The sequence below is a fragment of the Cervus elaphus genome, chromosome 9, assembly GCF_910594005.1.
Source record: "Cervus elaphus chromosome 9, mCerEla1.1, whole genome shotgun sequence".
Lineage (NCBI taxonomy): Eukaryota > Metazoa > Chordata > Mammalia > Artiodactyla > Cervidae > Cervus > Cervus elaphus.
The window spans coordinates 52320655-52343552 of NC_057823.1; the positions used below are offsets into that span (position 1 = coordinate 52320655).

Sequence of the window (22898 nt, forward strand, 5' to 3'; positions counted from 1 at the left end):
TCCCCTTCTTCAGGGGCCTGCTCCTATTCTACTGCTTATTTATTCATTCTACTCATTTATTCATTCATTTGTCCCCATCATTCAATACTTACTGAGCTCCGGCTACACTCCAGGCCCCTACTAGATGCTGGGGATCCAGTAATAACAAGATACACAGTTCCTGCCCTTTGTGGAGTTCAGAGTCTGGGTGAGATTGAAGGCAAGAGATTAGTAACATCCATACCTAAAATTTGTTTTCATCTTGTGATAAATGGAGAGAAGCAGATAAGCTGCCTTCCCCAGGAAGCTCCACCTACAGAGACATTTCCCCTGGGAAATCATCTGCTAGGCTGTGAACTGTGGAGGGAAGAACTTCATTTAGGCCCTGTACCTCACCCTCCCAGGGCCTGGCATACAGGCACACAGTAGGTGCCCAGTAAATGTTTGTTGAATGAATGGATGAATCATTAGCTTCATAGCGGGGGGGGGGGGGGGCTGCCAACGAGAGATGGTCTTTTCACATTCCACTTCCTCCCAGTTAACCCAGGAATCGCAGGTAATGTTGGGGGTCTACAGACAAGAACCTGGGGCTCCCAGGATTCCACCTCTGGCCATTCTGACTCCTTGCCTGCTCCTCACTGCACAGCTTTCCTACCTTGGGCCTTGTGAGAGTCCCATGGACCATGTGTGTGTTTGTCCATCACCTCTCATGAATCCATTCTTGGGCTTTATCACCTTTTTGGTGGCTATCACGTTCTGGCCCTGGGCTCAGGAGGAGCTGGGAACCCAAAGAGGTGGGAGAAGGGTCCATGCCCTCTTGGACCATCCAGTCCAGACAGTAATGGCATGGTGTAGCATGTGCCATGATGAGGAATGAGGATGGCACTGTTACAGAAGTGACAGAACAAAGTTCCTGCCCTCCTGGAGCTTATGGTCCAGTGATGGTAGTGGTGGGAGGGAGACAGACAGTAAGCAGAATAAGCAAGGAGACATGTAGTATACAAATGCGTGTTATGGAGGAAAGGGAAGAAGGTAAAGGGGAAATGTGGGTAAGGGAGGGAGTAGGATTTTAGATAGGATGACTGGAGAAGGTGACATTTGAGCAGAGAGCTGAAGGGGGTCAGGTGTGAGTCATGCAGCTACCTGGGGGAGGATGTCTCAGGCACCAGGAATAGCACATGCAAAGGCCCTGAGGTAAGAGTCTGCCTGGTATGTTAGAGGAATAGTCAGGAGGCCAGTGTGGCTGGACAGGTATGAGATTAGAGAGGTGACTGGGGGCAGATTGTAGTAGGACCTTGCAGCAAGACTTGGCTTGAGTCTTAGTGATAAGGGAGCCATTTGAGGATTTTGAGCAGAGGAATAACATGAGCTTACACTGACCAGGATCCCTTCAGCTGCAGTGTTGGGAATGTTGATAGTGGGGCTGTGTGGAAGAAGGAAGGGACCAAGTAGGAGGTTATAGTAATAATCCTGGTGAGAGAGGATGGAGCCAGGCAGTGGCATTAGAGCTGATAACAAGTGGCTGCTTTGAGACTGCTTTGAAAATAAATCCCATGGGATTTGTTGAGGGATTGGATGCGGGGGCTGAGAGAAGGAGAGGCAAAGATAACTCCCAGGTCTTCTGCCTGAGCTGAGGGAGGGATGGGGTGACATGGGCTGCAATGAGGAAGGTTTGGTTAGGATAAGTTGGAGCTGCTCTTTGGACATCCGAGTGGACCCTTCAGACCAGCAGTTGGGTGTGTGGGTCTGACTTCAGGGGGAAAAGGTTGGAGCTTGAGAATCATGCAGTGAGAATCATCAAGGTTTAGATGGGCCTTGAAGCCAAGGTGGGCTCAGCATGGTAGTGCAAGGGGGAAAAGACAGAGGCCTGAGCCCTGGGGCACACTGGCATTTGGAGGTGGTGGGGGAGAAGGAATCACCCAAGGAAAAGAAGAAGGCACAGCCAGGAAGGAGGAGGGGAACCCGGGCAGTGTGGGTCCTCAAAGACAAGAGGAGAACATATTTTTGGGAGAAGGGGTGATCAACTATGTCAAATGCGGCCAATAATCTAAGACAAGGTTTGAGAATTGACTTCTGGATTTGCATTGTACTGGTCACGTAGGACCACTATTGAGTCCCTTTGAACAAATACTGGGAAGAAGGTGGCCCCTCCAGGGAGACCCGGCTATGCAGGCATGCAAAAGGGAGACCCCTTAGTGGAAAGGAAAAGGTGCGTCTCTTGGCCACATGTAACTTTGTAGCAGGCACCCAGCGTGGTGAGAGGACAGCAGGCTGGATTTCAGCTCTCTGTCCACCCCTCTGCACCGCGGGGGCCTTGTGCAGTGCCCAACCTGGACATCTGTCCCCAGCAGCTGTGCTGGTGACCTTGATGAGTGGTGTCAGTGGAGTGAGTGTGGATGAGAGGATGAGCGTTGCCTTGGAGTGTGCTCATGAGGGAATGGTAGAGGAATTGGAGAGCATGCACAGCTTTTTAAGGAGCTTTGCTGTAGTGGGCTGCAGAAAAGGGGACAGTGACTGGAAGGGGCTGCAGGGATGAGCAGACTCCATGAAGTGAGAGTGGATGAAGGGGAAGACATCCAAGCCAGGGGACCCACATATACAAAGTGAGGTCATTAGGAGTGGTTGGGATGTAGCAGGGTCCTAGAATGTCACATTTGAGGTGGGAGGTATCAGGAGAGGATGCTGACTGGTGGGCTGAAGTCTCTGTCTTGGGGGTGGGATTGGAGCACAGCTGGGCATACAGTAGGTGCTCACTGAGTGCCCTTGGGATTGCTTGGGGAATTCCTTTCCAGCCTTTCCTCCAGGCCTCAGTCTCCCAGCTGGCAGATGGGAGAACTGGATGTTTCACGTGTTCTCTGAGCCAGGGCTAGACCCGAATGCCTCCCCCACAGTTGGCAGGTCTCAGGTCCTGGCCTCTTCTTCTCCCTGGATGCCACACCTTGTCCAGGCTGAGGAAGAGCAGGAGGCCCTGAGGCTGGAGGTCAGGTAGAGGCCTTGCAGTGGCAGAGGCTGTGGTGGGCTGGGTGGGCTGGGAACTGTGTCTCCTGCCCCGTCTAGCCTTTAGGAGCTGCCTTCCTGAGACTCTCCCTCAGGAGGAGAGGGAGAAGTTGTTGATTCTTCCTTCCTAGAGGGATGTCAGGGAATACAGAGCATTTTGGCTGCTGGTTGGGGGGACGTTGACCTTGTTCTCTTTCAAGGTAAAAGTGGCTACAAGGAATAATAACAGTAACCATTTCTCCATGCACATGGCACCCAAAGCGCTCTCTCACTCAGAGCCTACCTGGGGCCTTGTGACTGTCCCTTGAACCCTTTGAGCTAGTCCCACCGGACATGGGAAAATGAGGCTCAGGGAGGGGATAACAGCTGCCCGTGGCCATGCAGCCAAGAAGCAGCCATGGCCAGACCAGAACCTGGGTTTCCTGTCTGGCCAGCTCATGCCCCCTGCAGCAGGCACCCAGAGTTTGGAAGGCTGGGGAGCAGATCCTGCCCAGGGACTAGGTTCTAGTACCAATCTGGCCCAGATCAAGTGCAGAGACAGCAGGACCCTTCTTCTGTTGTCTCTTTTCACATGTAGTTAATAAGCCACACCATGTATGAGGTGCTGAGGGTACACTGTGAAGAAGGCAGACCTGTCTTCAAGGGGCTCAGAGTCTGTCTAGGTAGACAGAGATGAAATAATCCATTCCGTGAGTTGTTCAGTCGCTCAGTTGTGTCTGACTCTTTGTGACCCCATGGACTGTAGCACGCCGGGCTTCCCTGTGCTTCACTCTCTCCTGAAAGTTTCTCACTTTCTTTTAACATCTGTTTCTTTGCATGAGAAATAGAGGTAGTGATATCTACACTGCAAAACCACTGGGAGGGTTAGATGGGGAGTCACAGAGGAAGCATCTAGCGTCACAGTGCAGTGCTCCAGACAGTGGCCAATGACGCTATAAACGTGCTGCTGTTGTTCAGTTGCGACGTCAAGTCCGACGCTTTGTGACTCCATGAACTGCAGCATGCCAGGCTTCCCTCTCAACTGTTCAGCTGTGTCTATAGGAGCAGACCTCCTGGCTTTTGCTTTTGGAATCTTAGTTTTCTCATCTGTAAAATAGGTTGTAGGACTGTTTTGAGGGTGAACTCTAACACGTAGAAAGCATTTAGTGCGGACTCTGGCACACTAAATGTGTGATGCACATTTAATAGAGATGCACAGTTAATAGCAGAAGTGTCACCAGGATAGATGAAACCTCAGCTCTGGCTGTGGCCCAGATGAAGCAGGAGGAGACTGATCGCAGCTCAGACCCTGAGCCTCCAGTTGCTGGAAGCAGGGATTTGAGCACTGGGTAGGAGTTTGTTGAGCTCAGCGGGACCAAGGCTTGATGGAGCAGAAGGTGGAATACTTGCAAAGATGTGGAGGTGGGAAGGAGGTGGGTGTAATGAACAGTCCTTGGGGGCTGGAGTGGAAGGAGAGAGGTGGATAGTGGCTTCCTGCGGTAGGACTGGACTCTAATCTGATCTCCCTTCTCCGTGGTACGGGGTCTGCTCACCCTCCCTGCCTCCTCACAGCTCCGGGTCTCCCCAGATCCCTGTGGGGGGGGCCCTTTATCACCCCTCTGAGAGGTGGAATCTTGCTCTGTAGGAGGCTCACAGCCAGCATGTTCTTTTTAGTGTGTAGCCCAAGCACAATTCTGTCAACCACCTCCTCAGAGCTAGGGTCCTGGGCTGGGGGAGGGCTCCCCGGTGGTGACTCGCAGCGTCTGTGGGGCAGCACTGGGCTCCTGATTGGCACTGGGACTCTGCACTCCTCGCTTCCCCCCACCCCGATCTCTCCCCTTTGTCCTTCTCTCCTGCACCCCTCCTCACTGCATTCCTTCCAGCTCTGTCTGGAGCCCCCTTCTTAGCCCCATACCCCAGGTCTCTCCTCCCTCTGCCTGTCCCAGTGGGTCTGGAGGTAGGTAGGAAGGGCTCAGCCTCCCTCTCTCTGGGATCGTCCACCGTGGTTCCTGCACTCCTGCTTCCTCTCTGTCCTTTGGGTCTCCCCGGGCATCTGTGTGTGTGTGTGTGTGTGTGTGTGTGTGTGTGTGTGTGTGTTGGGGGGGTGTGTGTGTGTTGGGGGGTGTGGAGGGCAAGGAGTCAGACCACAGACCCGGCGGAGGGCAAGGACCCGCTCCCTCCTTCACCTCGAGGAGGGTGGATCCCGAGGGCTCAGGGTCTGGGGCCCTAGGTCCGGCTGAGCGGGCCGGTAGGGTCTGGCCGCCTGGCCGGGGGTTAGAGGACCGCCGGAGCTGCCTGGGCTCGGAGGGGGGGGCGGAACCTCGCAGCGCTCCCCTCCCCCACTTTCTTAAAGGGCCGGCGCGGGCTGGTGCGGGACGGGTCTGGCGGGTCTGGCCGCCTCTTCTCAGCGGCGGGTCGGGTTGCGCGATCCGGCCCTCAGTGCAGAGAACCGGGCAGGCGGGCGGGCGGCCTGGGTGGCCGCTGTTGCCTCGCGGATCCGTTCCTCCCGCCCCCCGCCCGCAGTCCCCCCCGCCCTTCCCCGCCCTTCCCGCTCCTCCCTCCCTCCTTCTCTCCTTCCTTCCCTCCCTCCTGTCGTCCGTCCCCCCCCTTCTCTGCTCTGCTTCTCCACAGCCGCGGCTCCGACACCTGAAGGGATAGCAGTGAGCGCGGGAGCCCCGACAGGCGGTGGCGGAGCGGGACGGCCGGTCCACGGCGGCCTCCTCATGGCCCCGCCGTGAGAGGCTGGACCCAGCGACCCGGAGCAGGAGCGGTGAGTGGGGCCGCACGGGGCCACCTTGTCCCCAGGGCCGGCGTGTTCCTGGACCCCGCCCCTCCCGAAGCCGGGCTGGGGGCCGGGAGGGGCTGCTGGGGTTGGGGGGCTGCATGCTGGGTGGTGGCGCCGCCCTCCGCCCTCCGTGCCCGCCTGGGTCTGCTAACAAAGCTATATTTCGAGATCAATTCCGTGGCGGCTGGAGCATCCGAAGGATACGGTTGTCATGGAGATGGGGCCGAAAGAGGAAGCCCGGGATGGCAGAGTCTGGGCCAGGAAGAGAGGGCACCGCTAGAGAGCCCCAGGCCAGCCTGCAGGGAGGATTAGGGCGGGCAGCCCAATTGTGCCCTGATGCCCCCTCCCCATTTGTCTAATCCGAGTGTATATGTGTACCTTGATGGGGTGCCAGTGGGAGCTTGGTGGCCAGGGACCTGGGGTGTTCGGTGCCAGGCCTGCTGGCAGCTACCTTTACCACGGAGCAGCTTTGAGGATTTATTTCTGTTTCCAGTTTCCCAACTTTGACAGCCTGGCTTGGCGGCCAGGCCTCAGCGGCTCCCAGCTCTGCCGCTGGAGAGAGGCTTGTATGGGGGCGTGGCAGGCAGCAGCGGGCAAAGCCAGGAGGCACATAATGGCTATGGCAGCTGCAGGGAAGGAGGGGTCCTCGGAGTCGCGGGTGGGGCAGGGTGTCCAGATGTGGGGACCCTCTGCCCGACGGGCCCCCCCCAGAAGGACGTATTCTAACTCTTGCTGTCCCTGGAGGACCTGGGGGCTCCCTGAGTCAGAACTGGGGGCATTGTCTCTGCACTGGTCCAGGGGGCTGCTGCCTCAGCCCATCCCTTCATCTTAGGACCATCGTGGGGGGCCCTGGGAGAGAACTGGGGGCATCAGCCACAATGGAAGTGGGTCTGAGAATTCCTGGCAAGCTCAGGATAAACCAGGCTGAACTCGAGTGGGTGAATGAGGCGCAAGGAGCAGGCTCAGGGCTTGGTCAGGGTCAATGGGCAGCCTGGGCTTGGGGAGAGGCATTTGGACTTTCCTGGGTTCTCCAGCTCCTTCTTTCAGACCTTGGAAACAAGAGCTGCTTAATGGAGGATACTCAGACAGCTCGAAGGAGAGTGGGGAAGGGGCATTGGGATTACCTCCAAGCCTAGTCTGTTGCCCTGGGCAGATATAGTCATTTTCCACCTCTTCCTTGAGAGGTTAGAAATACCACCTCCCAACGACACTGCAAATTCTCTTACCTGTGATCTCTGAATCAGCAAAATGGGCCAGCTGCCCTCTTTATTCACCTCACATCTCTCATGTCACACCCACTTTCCCTCTCAAGAGCCCCCTTTCCCCAGCCTATGGTGAGAGACAATGCCTTTTGAATGGGGCCACTGCAGAGTTTGGTCCTGGTGGAAACAGGGCAAGTCCCCAGGTCATGGCTGCACCAGAGGGTTCCACACAGTGGGATGAGTGGGTGGGTGGTGGCCCAGTTCAAGAGAGGAGGTTGACTGGAAAGCCCTTGGAAGGCCTCCCTTGCTGGTGCCTTTGCAGGGAGGGACTGAAGCCGCAGTGCTTGGGTGGCTTGCGACTTGTAGTCCCAGGAGTGCGCTATGGCAGCCTGAGGGGCTTCCCTCCTTGCTACTCGTCCTGGTCTGACAGCTACGGGTGTGTGCTCCCCAGCTGATCTGACCCTGAGTGTTTCCTGAAGTGGGGGGTGGAGCAGTTACCTGGAAAGAAGGACTTGCTGCTCGTGACAGGACTGAGAGAGGGGTGGGAGGACATGATGTCACCCAGCTTCCATACTTGTGCATGGCCATGGTGCTCAATACTCTTGTATACAGGGAGGTACACCCATTGTTTCTGTTTAGTGGATACTTAGGCTCAGGAGGGCTTCCCAGGTGGCTCAGATGGTAAAAAATCTGCCCGCAGTTCAGGAGACCTGGGTTGATCCCTGGGTTGGGAAGATCTCCTGGAGAAGGGAAAAGCTACCCACTCCAGTATTCTTGCCTAGAGAATTCCATGGACAGAAGAGCCTGATGAGCTTTAGTCACCTGGTGAGCTATAGTCCATGGGGTTGCAAAGAGTCAGCTCAGGAAAAGTTGCTTGTAAGTCACCTAGTTAGTAAGTGATAGAATCAGGATTTGCACTTGGGCGGAACTGATGGCTCAGTGGGTAGGGATTCCGCCTGCAAGGCAGGCGACACACAAGACACGGGTTCGATCCCTGGATGGGGAAGTGGTACCCTACTCCAGTATTCTTACCTGGAAAATCCCATGGACAGAGTAGCCTGGCAGGTTACAGTCCATGGGGTTGCAAAGAGTCAAAAATGGCTAAGCACAGGCACAGAGAACTGTTTGAAGCTGGGACTTCTGTCCCCAGTCTTCCTCTTCTTCCTTGGAGATGCAAGTTAAGAGGGTGGTGGGACTGAACACCTCTTCTGGAGCGAGGAGGTGAATTTGGAGAAAACTGAGGTGCTCAGCTGGGGTCTTCTAGAGAGCCAGGATCGAGGCATTCCCTTCCCGGACGACGCTGGCTTGCAGGAGAACGACACTGCCTCTCGCGACAGACGATGGTGTAGACATTCTGTGCCAGATGGTCTTTTCCGGGAAAATCTGTTTTGAGCGGCATCTTATGTCTGGGCTCCATATTTAGCCTGGCTCCTCACATGGGAGGATACACTCAGGCTGTTGCCCCTTGGGGGGTTTTTTTAGGGGGTGGGCCTGGGCCAGACCCAGCTCCTTGCTATGGTTCAGGCAGAGGTGGGTTAGGGCCCCTGCTCCGGATAGCCTTGCCCCAGCTGAGGGCTGCCCTGCTGGTCTCCCTGGGCCCTGGTTGTTTCCCACAGGGCCTGTCCTTCTAAACTGGTGTGTCCATATGTTAGTTTGACCCCGTTTAGGGGGTGAGTTGCTCCAGGACTGTGTCTGCTTAGCCCGGGTGACTCTAGCATCCAGGCCGGGCCCGCGCCCAGTGTGTGGGCTACTGCATGAGAACTGCCCTTTCCTGTGACCCCTGTGCTTCCACAGCCAGCCCTGAGCTTCCCTCTTTAGAGTGTCCCTCTACACTCCCTTCCTCCCCCGTAACTTTTTGTCTTGTCATACATAATCATACAGTGGACACTCGCTGTATGAATATATATATGTACACCCATATATACATACCCTTTGCCTAGAGACCTCCATTTGTCAGTTATTGACATTTTGCCCACATTTGTTTCTCTCTCTCTAAAACTTCTGAAAGTAAGTTGCAGACATCATAGCACTTCAGCTTGAAGTACTCAGTATAAATTTCCTAAAATGAGGACATTTTTCTACAGTACTTAATGTTGTTGTTTAGTTGCTAAGTTTTGTCCAACTCTTGTGCGGCCCCATTGACTGTAGCCCCCAGGATCCTCTGTCCATGGGATTTCCCAGGCAAGAATACTGGAGTGGGTTGCCATTTCCTTCTCCAGGGGATCTTCCCGACCCAGAGACTGAAGCTGTGTCTCCTGCATTGGCAGGCGGATTCTTTACTGCTGAGCCACCAGGGAAGCCCAATATGTAATGACTCTACTGTGAATCATATCCAAGAAATTTTAATGATGCAATCTAATCTCATGTAATTCCATATTCAAATCTCTCTAGTTGTCCCTGTAATGTCCTTTATAGGTTAAAAAAATTTTTTTGATAAAGAATGGCTTGCATTTAGTTATGTCTCTTTAGTCTCTTTTAACCTAGAACAATTGTCTTTTTTTTTAAGTCTCTTATGACATTGTCAGTTTTAAAGAGCCCTGGTCAGTGTTCATGTAGAATGCCCCACATTCTGGATCTGTCTTACTGCTTCCTCATGAGTAGATTCAGGTTAAGCGTTTTGGGGTAAGAATATCCCATAGGTGATGTCGTGTCCTTCTTGTTGCCTCCCATCAGGAGGCACTTGTCATTAGCTGCGCTATAATAGTGGTGCTAAGTTAGGTCACTTGGCTAAGGAGTCCCTTTGTTTCAGTCCTGTTCCTCCCTCTTCCCTACCTCCAGAAGCTTCATCCACCTGGTTGTCTGCATTCAGACCACACTCTGGAGAAGGGTGCTTAGGCAGATACTGACAGGGCCTTCAAGGAGTTCACAGCCTCAGGGGTGTAGATGGGATGAGCTGCAACTCAGGGCAGGTACTGTCAGAGTGGGGAAGAAGCCCCGAGAAAGCAGCGAGGGGCACAGGCTGGGGGGACAGCAGAGAGCCTGGGGGGCATGACAGGAAGAAAGGGGATGGGGCCTGAACTGCCGCTGGCCTAGAATGTGGGCTGACAGCTGGCCCTTTCCCCAGGGCACCACGAGCTACTGAAGGGTTTTAAAGAGTGGAGCGAGGAGGCAGATGTGAGTGCTTGGAGAGGCGCTCTGCAGTGGGTGGCGTGGATGGCAGGGCCGGCATGGTGATAAAGACGGCAGGAGGCCCTGATGTGGTCCAACACAAGATGCTGGTGCGCTGATCCGAGGCTGCAGCATGCAGTGCATGGGGGGGTGGGGTGGGGTGGGGTAGGGATTCGTGAGGTGGCCCTGCTGGGATGGGGGTGTGGAGAAGGGATGGAGTAAGGAGAGATTAAGAGGCAGAGTGATGAGACTGGTGTCTGGTGGGGGAGCGGTCACAGTATGGCTCGGGGAGGCTGTAGAGAATGCTGTTTTCAGTGTGTGAGGTTTGGGGTATTTTCCAGGTCAAAGAAACAGCATGTGGAGAGCTCCCCAGGTCTTGGTGGCCACCTGTGACCACCCTCTTAGGAGCTTATTTGGGATGAGGGTGGAGGGAAGGCCACACACAGCACGCAGTAGGGGGTAGATAGTGGGGCTCCCAGGCACCAGCAGGGGTGGGCCTTTGAGGGGGGACAGGGCTGGCTGAGAGGCAGCTGCCACTATGAAAGTCAGGATGAACACTGCCTTGCAGGCCCCCCAAGTCCCTTACTTCATTTTGCTTCTTCCTACTTGCTTGGTAGAGCCCCCACCCTGGTTAAATCCAATTCCTGGTCTGCCCTCCATCCTCTGTGCTGCTGAACAGGGCTAAGAAAATCCTCTGCCCGACTGGTCTCACTTTTAGTTCAAATCCATGAACTTCAAGTGGGTCCTTAGCACTGCCGCACAGTCCCACATGGGTCCAGGCCCATCCCCTCACTCCCTACCTGGTGGCTAGTTCACTCTTTCTGTTCTGCCTTCAGCCCTAGCCTCTCTCCTGCAGTCCACCCTCAAAGCAGAGGACATTGCCTCCTACTTCTTTGAGAAAGCAGAAGCAGTCTTCGGACTGCCGGTGCTGTGTTCATCTATCCATGGGCCTCTGCACCCATGGGTCTGCCTTTCCTCATCCCTGTGGGTGAAGGGTCCCTGCTCCTGGTTTAGGACACCCTCTATTGTGCAAGAGATCCTGTCTCCTTGTGGAGTAGAGGGGCCTATAATGTGGGGGGCCCACACTGCTCCAGCAAATGCCCCCTCCTGCTTTATAGGTTCCCCCTCAACTGGATCATTCCGTCAGCAGATATCTTGTTATTGTTTCTCCTGTCTTAAAAGATGACTTGTTTTCTTCAGCCAGCTATCCCTGCATCTCTGTGCTCCCCTTTACAGCAAAATGGCCCAGAAAGGTTGTCCACTGACTGCTCTTCTCAAGGTCACCAGTGACCTCCGTGTTGCTACATGCAATGGCCTCAGTCCTCATCTATAGCATCTGACACCTTCAATCTCTCCCTCTTCCCTGAAATGCATTCCTTGGCCTCCAGGACATCCATTGTCCTGTTGTCCTCTGACCTCGTGGCTGCTCCTCAGTCTTCTTCTCTCTCGCTCCCACATTATAACATTGGAGTGCCTGCCCTTGAGTGGCTGCTCTTCCTCGTTTGCATTCACTCTTGAGCTGACTTCATCCAGTCCTGTGGCTTTACACACCGCCTACGTGCTCTCAGCTCCCAAATTTGTATCCCAAATCTTGACTTCTCTCCTGAACTCCAATAGCTCACTCAGCTTCTTGGCCGCCATGTCTGCTGGACACCTCAAACTCAACTTGTCCAAAACTGAGCTCCTTTCCTCCTGATTTTCCTTCCTAAACTTGCTCCATCCAGTCTTCTCCATCTCAGGAATGATGCCTCCATCCTTCCAGGTGCTCAGTCTCCAAAACACTGGTGTCATTCCTGACTCCTGTTTTTCTCTCCTACCTTGTGGACTGTCCATCAAGAGGTGAGGCTTTTACCAGTCCCCAGGTCTCCCATCAGTGGGCTATGGCTGAATAGGAGAGTCAGTTTCAGAGGTGGGGACAGAGAGGCGATCGTGCAATGGCCCAGCACAGACCCTTTCACACTTGCTTGCTTTGTACCACATGCTGCTTGCCCTCAACTGGGCCCAAAGAGACCACAACCTTTGTCAGACCCTGTGTGAAGCCTGAAGCAGAGACAGGAGAGGACAGGGGAAGAGGAGGGAAGGAGGGGAAGAGGGGACTTGGCAAGGGAGGGGTTAAGTAGCGTGACATAATCAGGAGGTTGGGAGAGGGTGAGGAGGAAGGTCTCAGGGCAGAAGGCAGAGAAGAGGCAGGGTAGATAGAGAACAACACGAGGCTCAGGAGGGTGTGGGGTAAGTGAAAATTGGGCATGGAGAAGGGAGTATGACCTTTCTTGGTTATCTCTTCTGGCTGAATCAGACTGATGGGAAGCTGCTCAGAGTTTGAGCCCCTGGAGTCTGCCCCGACCCAGGCTTTTTAGCCAAGACAGGACTTGTTGGGAGGACTTGGTCAGTTCGCTGTAGCTTTTGGGGTTCAACTCTCAGTCTGCAGACTCATGGCTCAAACGTGGCTCAAGAAGCAGAGTCCCAGGTGCCAACTGAAGTTCCAGGAAGACAGGCAGCAGCCAACTTAACCAGAGCAGCCTTGTCCTCTGTTGTGCCTCATAACTGAGGGCTCGCCCTGCAGGGAAAGTTGGCTGAGGGTGAAGTCACCACCTATAAACACGGTTCGGGGTTTGACAGCAGGAGCTGTGAAGTTCATCAGTGTTGAGGGCTCTCCAACCAGCATGCAGATGTATGCAAATGCTAAGCAAATGGAGGTGCCAAGTGGCTGGAGGGTGCAGAGTGAAGTAAGCTGGGGGATGTCAAAGAATGACCTTTGCAGAGCTGGGCCCATGGGCTCCTAAAGTCCCAGCAAGCTGTGGGGCACATGAAAGTAAGATGCAAATGTACACTAGCCCTAGGAACCTCTGCTTGCTGACCATGGGAAAGGAGGCCTTTTAGACCCCCATGACTCAAGGCAAAGCTGGTTCCCCAGGGTCCAGGCTGAGAGGAGGAAAGCTGGGTGGTGCTGGGCTCCTGGTTAATCCCAGATTGACATCTCCTGTAGGGGATGGGTGCCTTTTAAGGAAGGTCCAGGCCTCTGGCCCTTGCCCTGCACCCGATGTGGCTTTTGTGCCTTGAGCTGGAAAGATTGGAGGGAGCCTGGCCTGGGGCCAGGACTGTAGGGTCCTCACCTGCCTCAGGAAAGGGAGGGGCACCCTCTCTGTCCCACCCTCCTGGTCCCCACAGGAGCCATTCCTCTGCTTTCACCGTCAGGCTGAGTCTCTGGTGCCGCTGCCTCAGAACCTGCTCTGACAGGCTGCCCAGGGCAAATGTCTGCTGGGACCCTTGGGTGTCCTGGACTGCTCTCCTGTGCATTCCGCCCCCAGCATGGGCAGCCAGCTTGCTTCCCTGCAGACCTGAGAGATGGTTCTGGAAGAGCAGTAGCTGCTGCCCCTCCCTGAGCACTTGTGCCCGACTCTGAGCTGAGCCTCATACCCACAGCATCTCCTCTGTCTTCACTGCAACCTTGAGAGGCGGATGCTGTTAGCACCCCACCCCCCATGTTGCTGAGGAGCGTTCTGAGGCTCGGAGAGGTGGACACCTGTCCTGAGGTCACACAGCTTGTGGGACTTGAAGCTAGGTCTGTCTGACTGCAGGGTTAGGGCACTGACCCACCCTCCTGGACTGTCCCATCTGAGGCACTTGTTGCTGCACAAGGTGGTCCAAGCTGAGAAGACCAGGTGAGTAGAGGGATTAGGGTCACTTTGGGGAATGGAGGCAGGGCAGTTCTCAAGGCTCCTGGCTAGACATGCCTATCCTGGACACCTATCCTGCCCTGGGCAGGTAGATCATGGAGGAAGCACACACCCAGCTGACCTATGCCTAGGAGTGTGCTCATAGCTTTGGGGTGACAGCAAGGTCCAGGCCTCCAGACTCCTCGGCTGGCAGAAGTTATGGGGAAGCACAGTGAGCTGTGTGATCCAGGGGCCCCACCTCCCTGGTGCCTGTGCTATCAGCAGCTCAGCAGGTTCTTTTGGAGGCCCGGAGTGCACAGGGCTGGGCCGGCCCAGGCCCAGTGAGTGGTATGGGGTGCAGCTGGCCAAGGTCTGTTCTGAGCACTTAAAGCATGCCTGCCCTTTTCACTGATTACCTTATTTAACAGTCCTGGTGTGTGCATGTGTGTGTGAAGATTCCAGCTTATGTGCTGAAATCTGGGTGAGCTGGGGAGTCAGTTACTGTCACACAAATTTGGGGGAAGGGCAGTGAGCCACCGGGGGTGTTCAGCTTGGGTTCCCAGGAGGCAGAGAACAAAGCTGAGAATGAATGTTTTCCAGCTTTTTTTTTCTTTTCTTGCAAGTAGGCTTCATGAAACTCTGAGTGGATGGTGTCAGAGGTGGAAGGCCCTTGGGGATGGTCCAGGCTGGAGTTCATGCCCGGTTTCTGTGGATGGGCTGTAGGGGTCCATGAGACTCTCAAAACACAGACAAATGTTGTGCACCCTGTGTCTGTCTGGAGCAAGATCCAGAGCTCCGTCAGAGGCTCAAGGAGGTCTCAGGCTTAGAAATGGTTGGGAATCTCTGATGCACAGAGGGAAATGAGGCCAGAAAAGGGTTTCCTTTGCCCAAGCTCCCCTAGACCCTGAAGGGCAACACCTGAGTGCCTGGCTCCCAGCCCTGCTCTCTGGGACGCTGTGATCTCACTGTTGCCTCTACACTGACATTCCAGGATGATTTTCTGTGCTCCCAGTCCCCATATATACCCTGCCTTGTACATCCCACCCACTCTTAGATTTGGCTTGTCCTGGGTAGTACTCACATCACCGGTCCCCTATCCTAGCTCTGCCTCATGTTCTTTCATTTCTCGTAAGAGGGCCTGTACTCCCCAGTCTCCTCCCAAATCCACTCAGCTGCCTGATGCCACAGGTGTGGCTGTGGTCACTGTGGGTGCCTGTCTTCCCCACCCCCTGCTCTAGCCTGAAGCACTGGGTCGTCCCTTCCCTGCCCTGGCTTCTCCTAGAGCAGAATGGTTTCAACACCAGCTGCCCAGTGATGCAGGTCTGACTTCCCTAGACCTTACCACAGGCCCGTGGACTCCTCATCCCACCGCACATCCCACTGGGGGACCACCTTCTGAGTGGCTGCTGCCTCCCTCCGTGTGTTTTTGTGTCTCAGTGTGTGTGTGTGTGTGTTTGTGCCCACAGATGTTGTACCGTGTGCTTGCTCACAGACATGTGCACAGGCGCCTGCCCCTTTGCATCTGCCCTCTGTCGTATAGAACATGTTGGGCCCTCCAGCACTTTTCTTGAGCTTTCCACACTCCCTGGCTTGGGTCCCAGCCTGGAAGGCACTTTATGAAGTTATCCCTTTGACAGTCCCATGTCATTATTCTAAGCAGACACCAGCCTTGTCACTTTCCACCTTTGTGACCCTGAGCATGGTCCTCAACCTCTCTCAGTCTCTGCCTACAGTGGGGGATGATGGTAGTCTCTAGGTTTTCATTTGCCAAATATTTAAAAAGTGACCACTGTTTCCCAGGCCCTGTTCTAGGCTCTGGGGGAGACAGCAGTGAACGTGACCTAGTCCCCACCCTCACTGAACTCACCAGCTAGTGAGGGAGATGGGCAGAAAATAAGGAAACAAATGGAAAATGGAGTTTCAGGTCTGCTAAGTGGTGCTTAGCAGACACAGTGCTCTGTGAAGAAATGTGAAAGAGTGCTAGATACTCAGGGAGGACCTCTCTGAAGAGACAGCATTGGAGTTAAGCCCTGAGTGACAGAAGAGGCAGTCATTTAAAGATCTAGGGAAGGAGCATTCTAGGCCAAGGGTACAGCTGGTGCAAAGGCCCTGAGGTGGGAATGAGCTCAGGGAGCAGAAAGAAGGCCAGTGTGGCTGCTGGGGTGGGGGATGGGCTGAGGGCCGTGAACCAGCTCAGGCAGAGCCTTTTTAGGCCATGCTGAGGCGGCCAGATTGGCGTTGGGAGCCTATGGGGTTACCAGTGAGGGAGGGGGTGTGATGTAATTTGTGTTTTCACAACTCACTCCAGCTGCCATGGGGGGAGTGGAGAGGGGGCTAGGGTTGTCATAGGAACACCTGAGACCTGGCCCAACCAGAGTTCCATTACCATCCTGGGTCCCATCTTGGTTGGTGCTGAAAAAGAGGCTGCTCAGCCCAAGGTTATCCCAAGGGCAGTCCACAGAGCCACCGCCTGGAGTGGGGCCTGGTTCTGGCTGAGGGAGGAGGCAGGGGATGTAGCCACTGCCAGCCTGTCATTTGCAGGCATCTCCTTGGCATGGGTGCCCTGTGGCCCAGCTGTCCCCCCATTCCCTGCTCTTGCTGGCAGGGCTGGAAGTGGGCAGGGCCACTGCTTTGGGTAGACGCTTCTGGTGGAGGATTTGAGCCCATGATCTCGTGGGAGGGTCTAATGGAGGGTCTGGGAAATGGGGGCTCATCCTGTACTCCCAGCCCATCCGGGTGCAGAGAGAGGCTGCTCTTGAGGCTCGAGGCAGCTACTCAACCTGTGACCTCAGGCGAAGGCTTTCCTGGTTCCATGCCTCAATCTTCCCATATGTCAAATGCGGCAGTAGAGAGAGTAGGCTGTAGCTGCCTTTCTCCTTGACCTCTGTAGTGTGTTTGTTCTTCCTTGGATCTCAGCCCTCTTAGCACTCATGACCTTAAGTTCTCCCACCAGCCCTGGGGAAGGAGAGTGGAGGTGATGTACCCCTTCTGCAGATGGGTTCATAAAGGTCATAAAGGTCAGATGGGACAGTGATGAGTCCCAGGGCACATGGTGATTCAGAGCAAGGATTTGGGGCATCGTTTCACATTCTGCTTGGAAGACCCCCCTGTATGCACCTCTCCTTGGGTCCAGCAAGAGCGGGGGGGGGGGGGTCCTGGCTCAGCTCTTTCTGGGCTCATTTGGCCTTTAGCCCAGGCAGGGACTCTGGGCCCCTGCCCAAAGTGGAGCTCAATGTGCCCCTTGTCTGTCCACCCCAGAAGCTGAGGACACGGCCCCATGCCCAGTGTTGGCAGAACCTCCATCACGCTGTCAGCTGCAGGAGGACATGGCAGGGCAGGTAGGGCTAGAGCCAGCCTGAGGCAGCTGCTGGGAGTCGGGGGTGACGCTGGGGCCTCCCAAGAGGTCCTTGATTTGTCCACAACCCTGGCTTTGGGGCTGGTGTAGACTGAGCACCAGGGGAAGCCACTTATGCTCTCAAATGTCAGGCTTCACTGGGAGCTCAGGCAGAGCCCTGGCCAAAGGGGAGGCACTGCACCCTGCCGGGCTCAGCCTCCCTGTGTGGCTATGGGAGCCTGAGGAATCCTGGTGGAATTAGGCTGATGCTCTGTGCCCCAGATCCAGTGCTCACCCATGCCTGTGGGCTAGAAAGCAGACCAGAGGACCAGAACTCAGGCATCAGGCCCATAGACCTCGCCGTCCCTCCTCTTTCCTTTCTAAATGCTTTCCTCCCTGCAAGGAGTCTCAGCTGAGGAGATGACCTGTTCTCCCTCCTCAGCACACAACCTGAGGGAATGGATTGAAATAGCAACTGCAGCAAGGGATTTAGGGCAGACCAGAAAGAATCCCTCACTCAGTGCCAAGCCCCTTGGGGTCCCCAGCGTCCTAGGATCAGGGCCCAGATAGTCTGGAGTCTGGCTTGTCACATTTTTTTTTTTTTTTAAGTCTGTGGAAGTTTTCTTTTTTTAGAGTGAAAATCTTTTGCTCATACAATCTTCAAAACTCTAGGAGGTGACACTCAGGGGTAGGTGGGCTGAGGCCCCAGATCCTGTATCAGCCCTGCTCTCTTCTACTCCATGTTTGAAAACCAAGGAGCACGTGAACCTTAAGTGGTCCTGTGGTGACAAACCTCCCTCCATTTGCTCAGGAGCCCCCAGAGTAGACTCACCTTCCTCTCCAGGCTCATCTCTATGCGGGAAGTTTCTCCTGGAGTCTAAAACAGTGTTTCCCAGATTTGCCGTATGATAAGAGTAACAGGTCACTATACCCATTCTCCAGAGACTCTGATTCAGGAGGCCTGGGGGAGGGCCTGTATTTAACAAGTTCCTCCAGGTGACACTTACGACCAGGTGAATGTAGGAAGTGTGGGCCTTCCTTAAATCCCCGTCGCTGTACCCACAGCTTGTTCTGCTGCAGCTCAGAAGGCCGACCAGTCACTCTCCTCCTCCAGCCTTTCCTGAACCCCCAGCACCTCTTCTCCAGAGGAGAGTGGGGGTGCTGGGGGAAGCTGAGGCCCGAAGAGAGGAGGAAGGGAGTTCTTGGGAGGGCCTGGTCTGTGTCCTTCCTGGCAGAGGTCACTGGGGGTGGGGTGGGGCAGAAATGGCCACAGACAGAGAGGGCTGAGGCACACAGCCCATCACTCCACCCTCCCACCTGAGATTGGGCAGGAAGCCTCTGGGAAACTGAGCTGGTTCTGATGTGTTTAAAAAGGGATGGGGTGGAGGTGGCAGGTAAACTGGGTCTCCTCGTTTTACAGAGGAGAAATAGACCCGGAGCAGGCAGAGGGAAGGGGGTGTTGGCCTGGGGGGAGCAGTGAGGAGTCCCAACCTGAACCCTCACGAGGTCACACAGTGAGTTGGGCTCCCCTGGAGGGCCCCATGGCAGCCTCCTCACGAGTCCCTCTTCAAGGCTGGGTGAGCTCTGGGGGCCAGGTGTCGAAGGAAACCAGCTCCCTCCGTCCCCGCGCCACTTCCCTCTCACACACCCAGAGCGTTGGGCGCTGCGGGGTGGAGGAAGCCCGGCTCTCCGTTGAGACTCCCGGGTGGCGCCGCCCCTGCTCAGCACCCTGGACAGCACCTCGTTCTGCGCCTCAGGATAGCGATAGCCTCCTCCCGGCCTCACTTTGGTTTCTCTGGGGTGGCCTCTGCTCTGATTGACGTCCTTGCCTCCTTTCTTAACTCTCACTGTAAAGGCAGACCCTAATCCAGAGCTCTCCATGCACCACTTCTCTGGCTCTTGGAGCCAGGGTGAGGGAACATGGAAAGAGGCAAAGTGGCTGCCTGCTGTCGACCTTGGGTTTTGTTCCCTCACTCACCAGCAGAAAATGAAGTGGTCTTGGGGGAGTCTTGGACCTTTCCCTAGTCCCGCCCAGCCCAGATTTTCCTTAGAGGTTGTGGTGAATTCTGAAGGACACAGCAGAGATACATAAGAAGTAACAGGGAAGGTAGGGCTGGAGCACAGTGGTGGCTGGGGGTCAGGGGAGAGGTGAGTGGGGCTGGCCTGAGCAAGGCAGTGAGACTCAGACTCCTCCAAGACTCTAGCTGAGAGGTCCTGGGAAGATCATCTGGGTCCACCTCTTTGTTCTCAGGCAGGCTGCCTGGTGCTGGTTCTACTGGGCATTGAACGCCCAGCACCTGTTCTTTCTGATCCACCCCCTTCTCTCTCCATCTGCTGCCAGGTCTAAAGGAGTCCCTTGAGCAGCCAGCAGGGGGAGAAGCAGTGGCTGCCATGGATGAGGATATGCTTCTGTCTGCACTGCCTGGGGAAGATGGTGCCACCTGGGACCCCAGCCTGGAACCTGAGGAGGAACCTGGGGTCCAGAATGGAATGGCGTCCAGTGAGGACCTGAACAGTAGCCACACCAGCCCAGGGCATGCAATGAGGGGCACCCTGGCAGGCACCGAGGGGCATACAAAAGGCCTGGAGATGGCCCTCCATGGCCTCAGCCTTGGCCTCTCCCTCACCAATGGCCTAGCCCTGGGGCCAGACTCAAACATTCTGGAAGACTCTACAGAGCCCAGGCCCTGGAGGGCTGGTGGGCTGGCCGAGGGGGACAATGCCTCCAGGAGCCTCTGTCCAGACGCTGAGGATCCTCCACTGGGGTAAGTGGGAGTCTCAGAATGGGGGTCACCACATTTGCTCCAGTGCTGCATGGCCTGGGCCTTGCCACTTAGCCTTTCTGGTTCTTCTTTTCCTCATACATGAAGTGGGAATTTGATGTCCCTCTTTTGGGAGGATAGAGCTATAAGAGATATTTCAAAGGCCAACATGCCTGTTGTGTCCCCACTCTCAGTGCCCCTAATCACCAGGGGCTGTTTCTTTTTTTAAAAACTTTTTTCTTTTCTTTTTCTTTTCCATTATTGCTTATTACAGATATTGACTATAGCTCTCTGTGCTATACAATAGGATGTTGTTGTTTGTCCATTCTATATATAATGATTTACATCTGTCATCCCAAACTCCCAGCCCATCCCTTCCTCACCCCGCCTTCCACCATGGGCTTTTTCTATGTAGAGCTGGAGGGCCACACTCCCTCCATCCCAGGCTGGGCATCAGAGTTCCAAAATGCCTCGATGTGGGAGGTCATCTGGCCCATCCCTCTGCTTCCTGGAGATGAGAATCTCCCAATTCCACAACTGATCTAAAGAGAGTAGGCTTTGTAGATTAATCTCTGTCAGCTCCTCCTCCCTGAGTGCCATCTGGGAGTTCGACGAGGAACTCCTACTTATCGGAGTAAGTCCTACTTCCTAAGTTACAGTTTCATTTCTATTATCTCCAGCTGCAGGTGGAGAGGCTTGGCATCTTAGAGGTGCCAGTTGGACAAGGAGGGTAGGGATGGTTCAGGGGAATGTCTAGAAGCCCCCAGGGTGAGCTGAGAAAAGAAAGCATATAGAAGGTTTAGTGTGCCCCGCTGCAGGGGCTTCCCTGATGGCACTAGTGGTAAAGAACCAGCCTGCCAATGCAGGAGACATAAGAGAGACAGGTTTGATCCATCCCTGGATGGGGAAGATCCCTTCGAGTAGAGGATGGCAACCCACTCCATTATTCTTGCTTTGAGAATTCCATTGACAGAGGAGCCTGGCGGGCTATGGTCCATAGGGTTGCAAAGAGTCGGACATGATTGAAGGGACTTATAATGCACACACTGCTGTAGGCCCTGCTCAGGGCAGGAAGTGTGTAGGAGGTGTGTGAGCATGTGTGTGGGGGACATGCATGTGTATGCCTGGCCTGTGTACTGATGCGTGCATGACAATGTGTGAACCTGTTGGTGTGCCTGGCCTGTGCATTAGGGGCACATTTGGGTGTGCACGTGGATGCATGGAGCTGGAGTGTGTCTAGGTCTCCAAGACAGGGTCAGATGCCTGCATGTACTGCGTGTGCTGTATGAGGCTTTCCACCTGGGCAGGGCCTAGTGTTGTGTGGGGCCTCGTGAGGTGCAGGCAGGGGGCTGGGGCTTGGAGCTGCTGCTTGTGTTTAGGTGGTATAGTTTTGGAGGCTGGCTGAAGGTGGGGCAGATGGGAGTCTGGAGACTGGCCTAATGGTCTTCAAGCCCCTATCAAAACTGCCCACAAGTGTGCTCATGTGCATGAGAGGGTGGGGTATGTGGGGGAACCATTCATGGTTCTGACATGGGATGAGCCCCCAAGCGCAGGAGTCTGTCTTATTGTTCTAGGACCCCGTACGGGCCTGGCAGAGAGAGCTGCTGGGCAGATTTGTGGTGTCTGCTTTGGCGGCTAGGGCAGTGGCCCTTCTCTTCCCTCCCATCCTCCCAGAGGTCAGTAGAGGCAGCTTCCACCCCAGCCCCCTGCTGGGCAGCCTACTTGTGACCCAGTGTGACACTTTCCCCTACTTCCTTTTCTAAACGAGGCCGCCCTCTCAACTCCCATGGGACTGGAGTGGGTGATGGCTGTGGTCTCAGCTTTTCACTCTCAGGTCAGTATTTCTCCAGGAAGCATGCAGGAATCAAATCTCAGGCGTGGTGGTGGGGGGGCATGTCCAAGAAGTGCCTTGAGGGGCTGGACCTCTTCTTCTTCCTCCAAATATGATTCAGTCTCTGTGAGGTCGCAGGGGTTGGGGGATAAGCAGGACATGGCCAGATCCTCCAGGGGACCAGGGTGTGCTTCTTTGCAAATGGTGGGCCCTAGTTTATCTGAAATGGGCTGGGCTCAGCCTGCTTCTTTCTTTTGCTGTGTTTCTTCCTCTTGCTGTTTCTATCTCTCTCTTTGTCTCTCTTTATCTGTCACTCTCTGTCTCTCTTATTCTGTCTCTGTTTTCTGTGCTCTCTGTATCTCTTTTCTGCCTCATTCTTGTCTCTCTTATTTTTCTTCTTTTCTCTCTCTCTCTCCTTGTCTCCATTTTGATCTCTTTTAGTCCTCTTCCTTGCCTGACTTCCCTGCTTACTTGCGCATCTCCCCAGTGGGTAAGAGGCCTCGCTTCATCTATGTGTGTTGCTTTATTTTAGGTTCTGGGGATACATCAGTGAACAGAATATACAAAAACTCCTACTTTCATGGAGCTTATGGTCTAGTGAGGAGACAGATAGTAAATCATAAAAATAATAGATAATTACATAGTATGTTGGAAAGGGGCAAGTGCCTTGGAAAAAAGTAAGAAAGAGGGGTTGGGGGAGGGAACAGGTCCCAGTTATAAATAGGGCAGTCAGGATGAGAAAGGGATGCGGAAGGCAGGCTGCTGAGAGAAGGGTGCTCTGAGCAGAAGGAACCACTGGTACAAGGGCCTCTCTGGGGGGCAGAACAGGGCAGGGCTTAGGCAGCGGAGTGGGCCTCCAGGCTGATAGGCATCTGCTCATTCACCCAGCGCGTCATTCGGGAAGGCTTAGAGGATCTCCTGTGTGCTGGGTGCTCCCTGGCCTTGTGTGTGGTGGGGGAAACAGGTGTCAATAGGGGAGTAAACAGAAGGCTACAGGCTGAGAGGGGCTAGGAGGAGATAAAGGGGCACCCTGAGGATAGACATTAGTGAGGGGCCACTGTGGTGGGTGGTCTGGGCCTGCCTCCCTCAGTCTCTCTGAGGAGGTGACATTAAAGCAAGGCCTGGGCAGCCACGCTAAGAACCACCCAGGCTGTGGGGACAGCAAAATTATGACCCAGTGAGACGCTAGCTGTGATGTGGACCCTGGAAGGAGGAGCCCTGCCCCTTTCCTGGGCCTGGACTCTCGCAGGAGCGAGAGTCTCACA

General features: G+C 54.8%; 1 protein-coding gene across 1 annotated transcript in view; it reads left to right on the top strand.

The window, feature by feature from the left end:
- The window catches only part of PSD2 (pleckstrin and Sec7 domain containing 2), a 115751-nt gene that overhangs the window by 58976 nt on the left and 33877 nt on the right, over positions 1-22898 (top strand). Inside the window, exons 3-4 of the mRNA XM_043912944.1 lie at positions 5587-5725; positions 19382-19805. Of these exons, the coding sequence (XP_043768879.1) occupies positions 19432-19805 (374 nt within the window). The 5' untranslated portion in view covers positions 5587-5725; positions 19382-19431. The remainder of the gene's footprint in view (positions 1-5586; positions 5726-19381; positions 19806-22898) is intronic.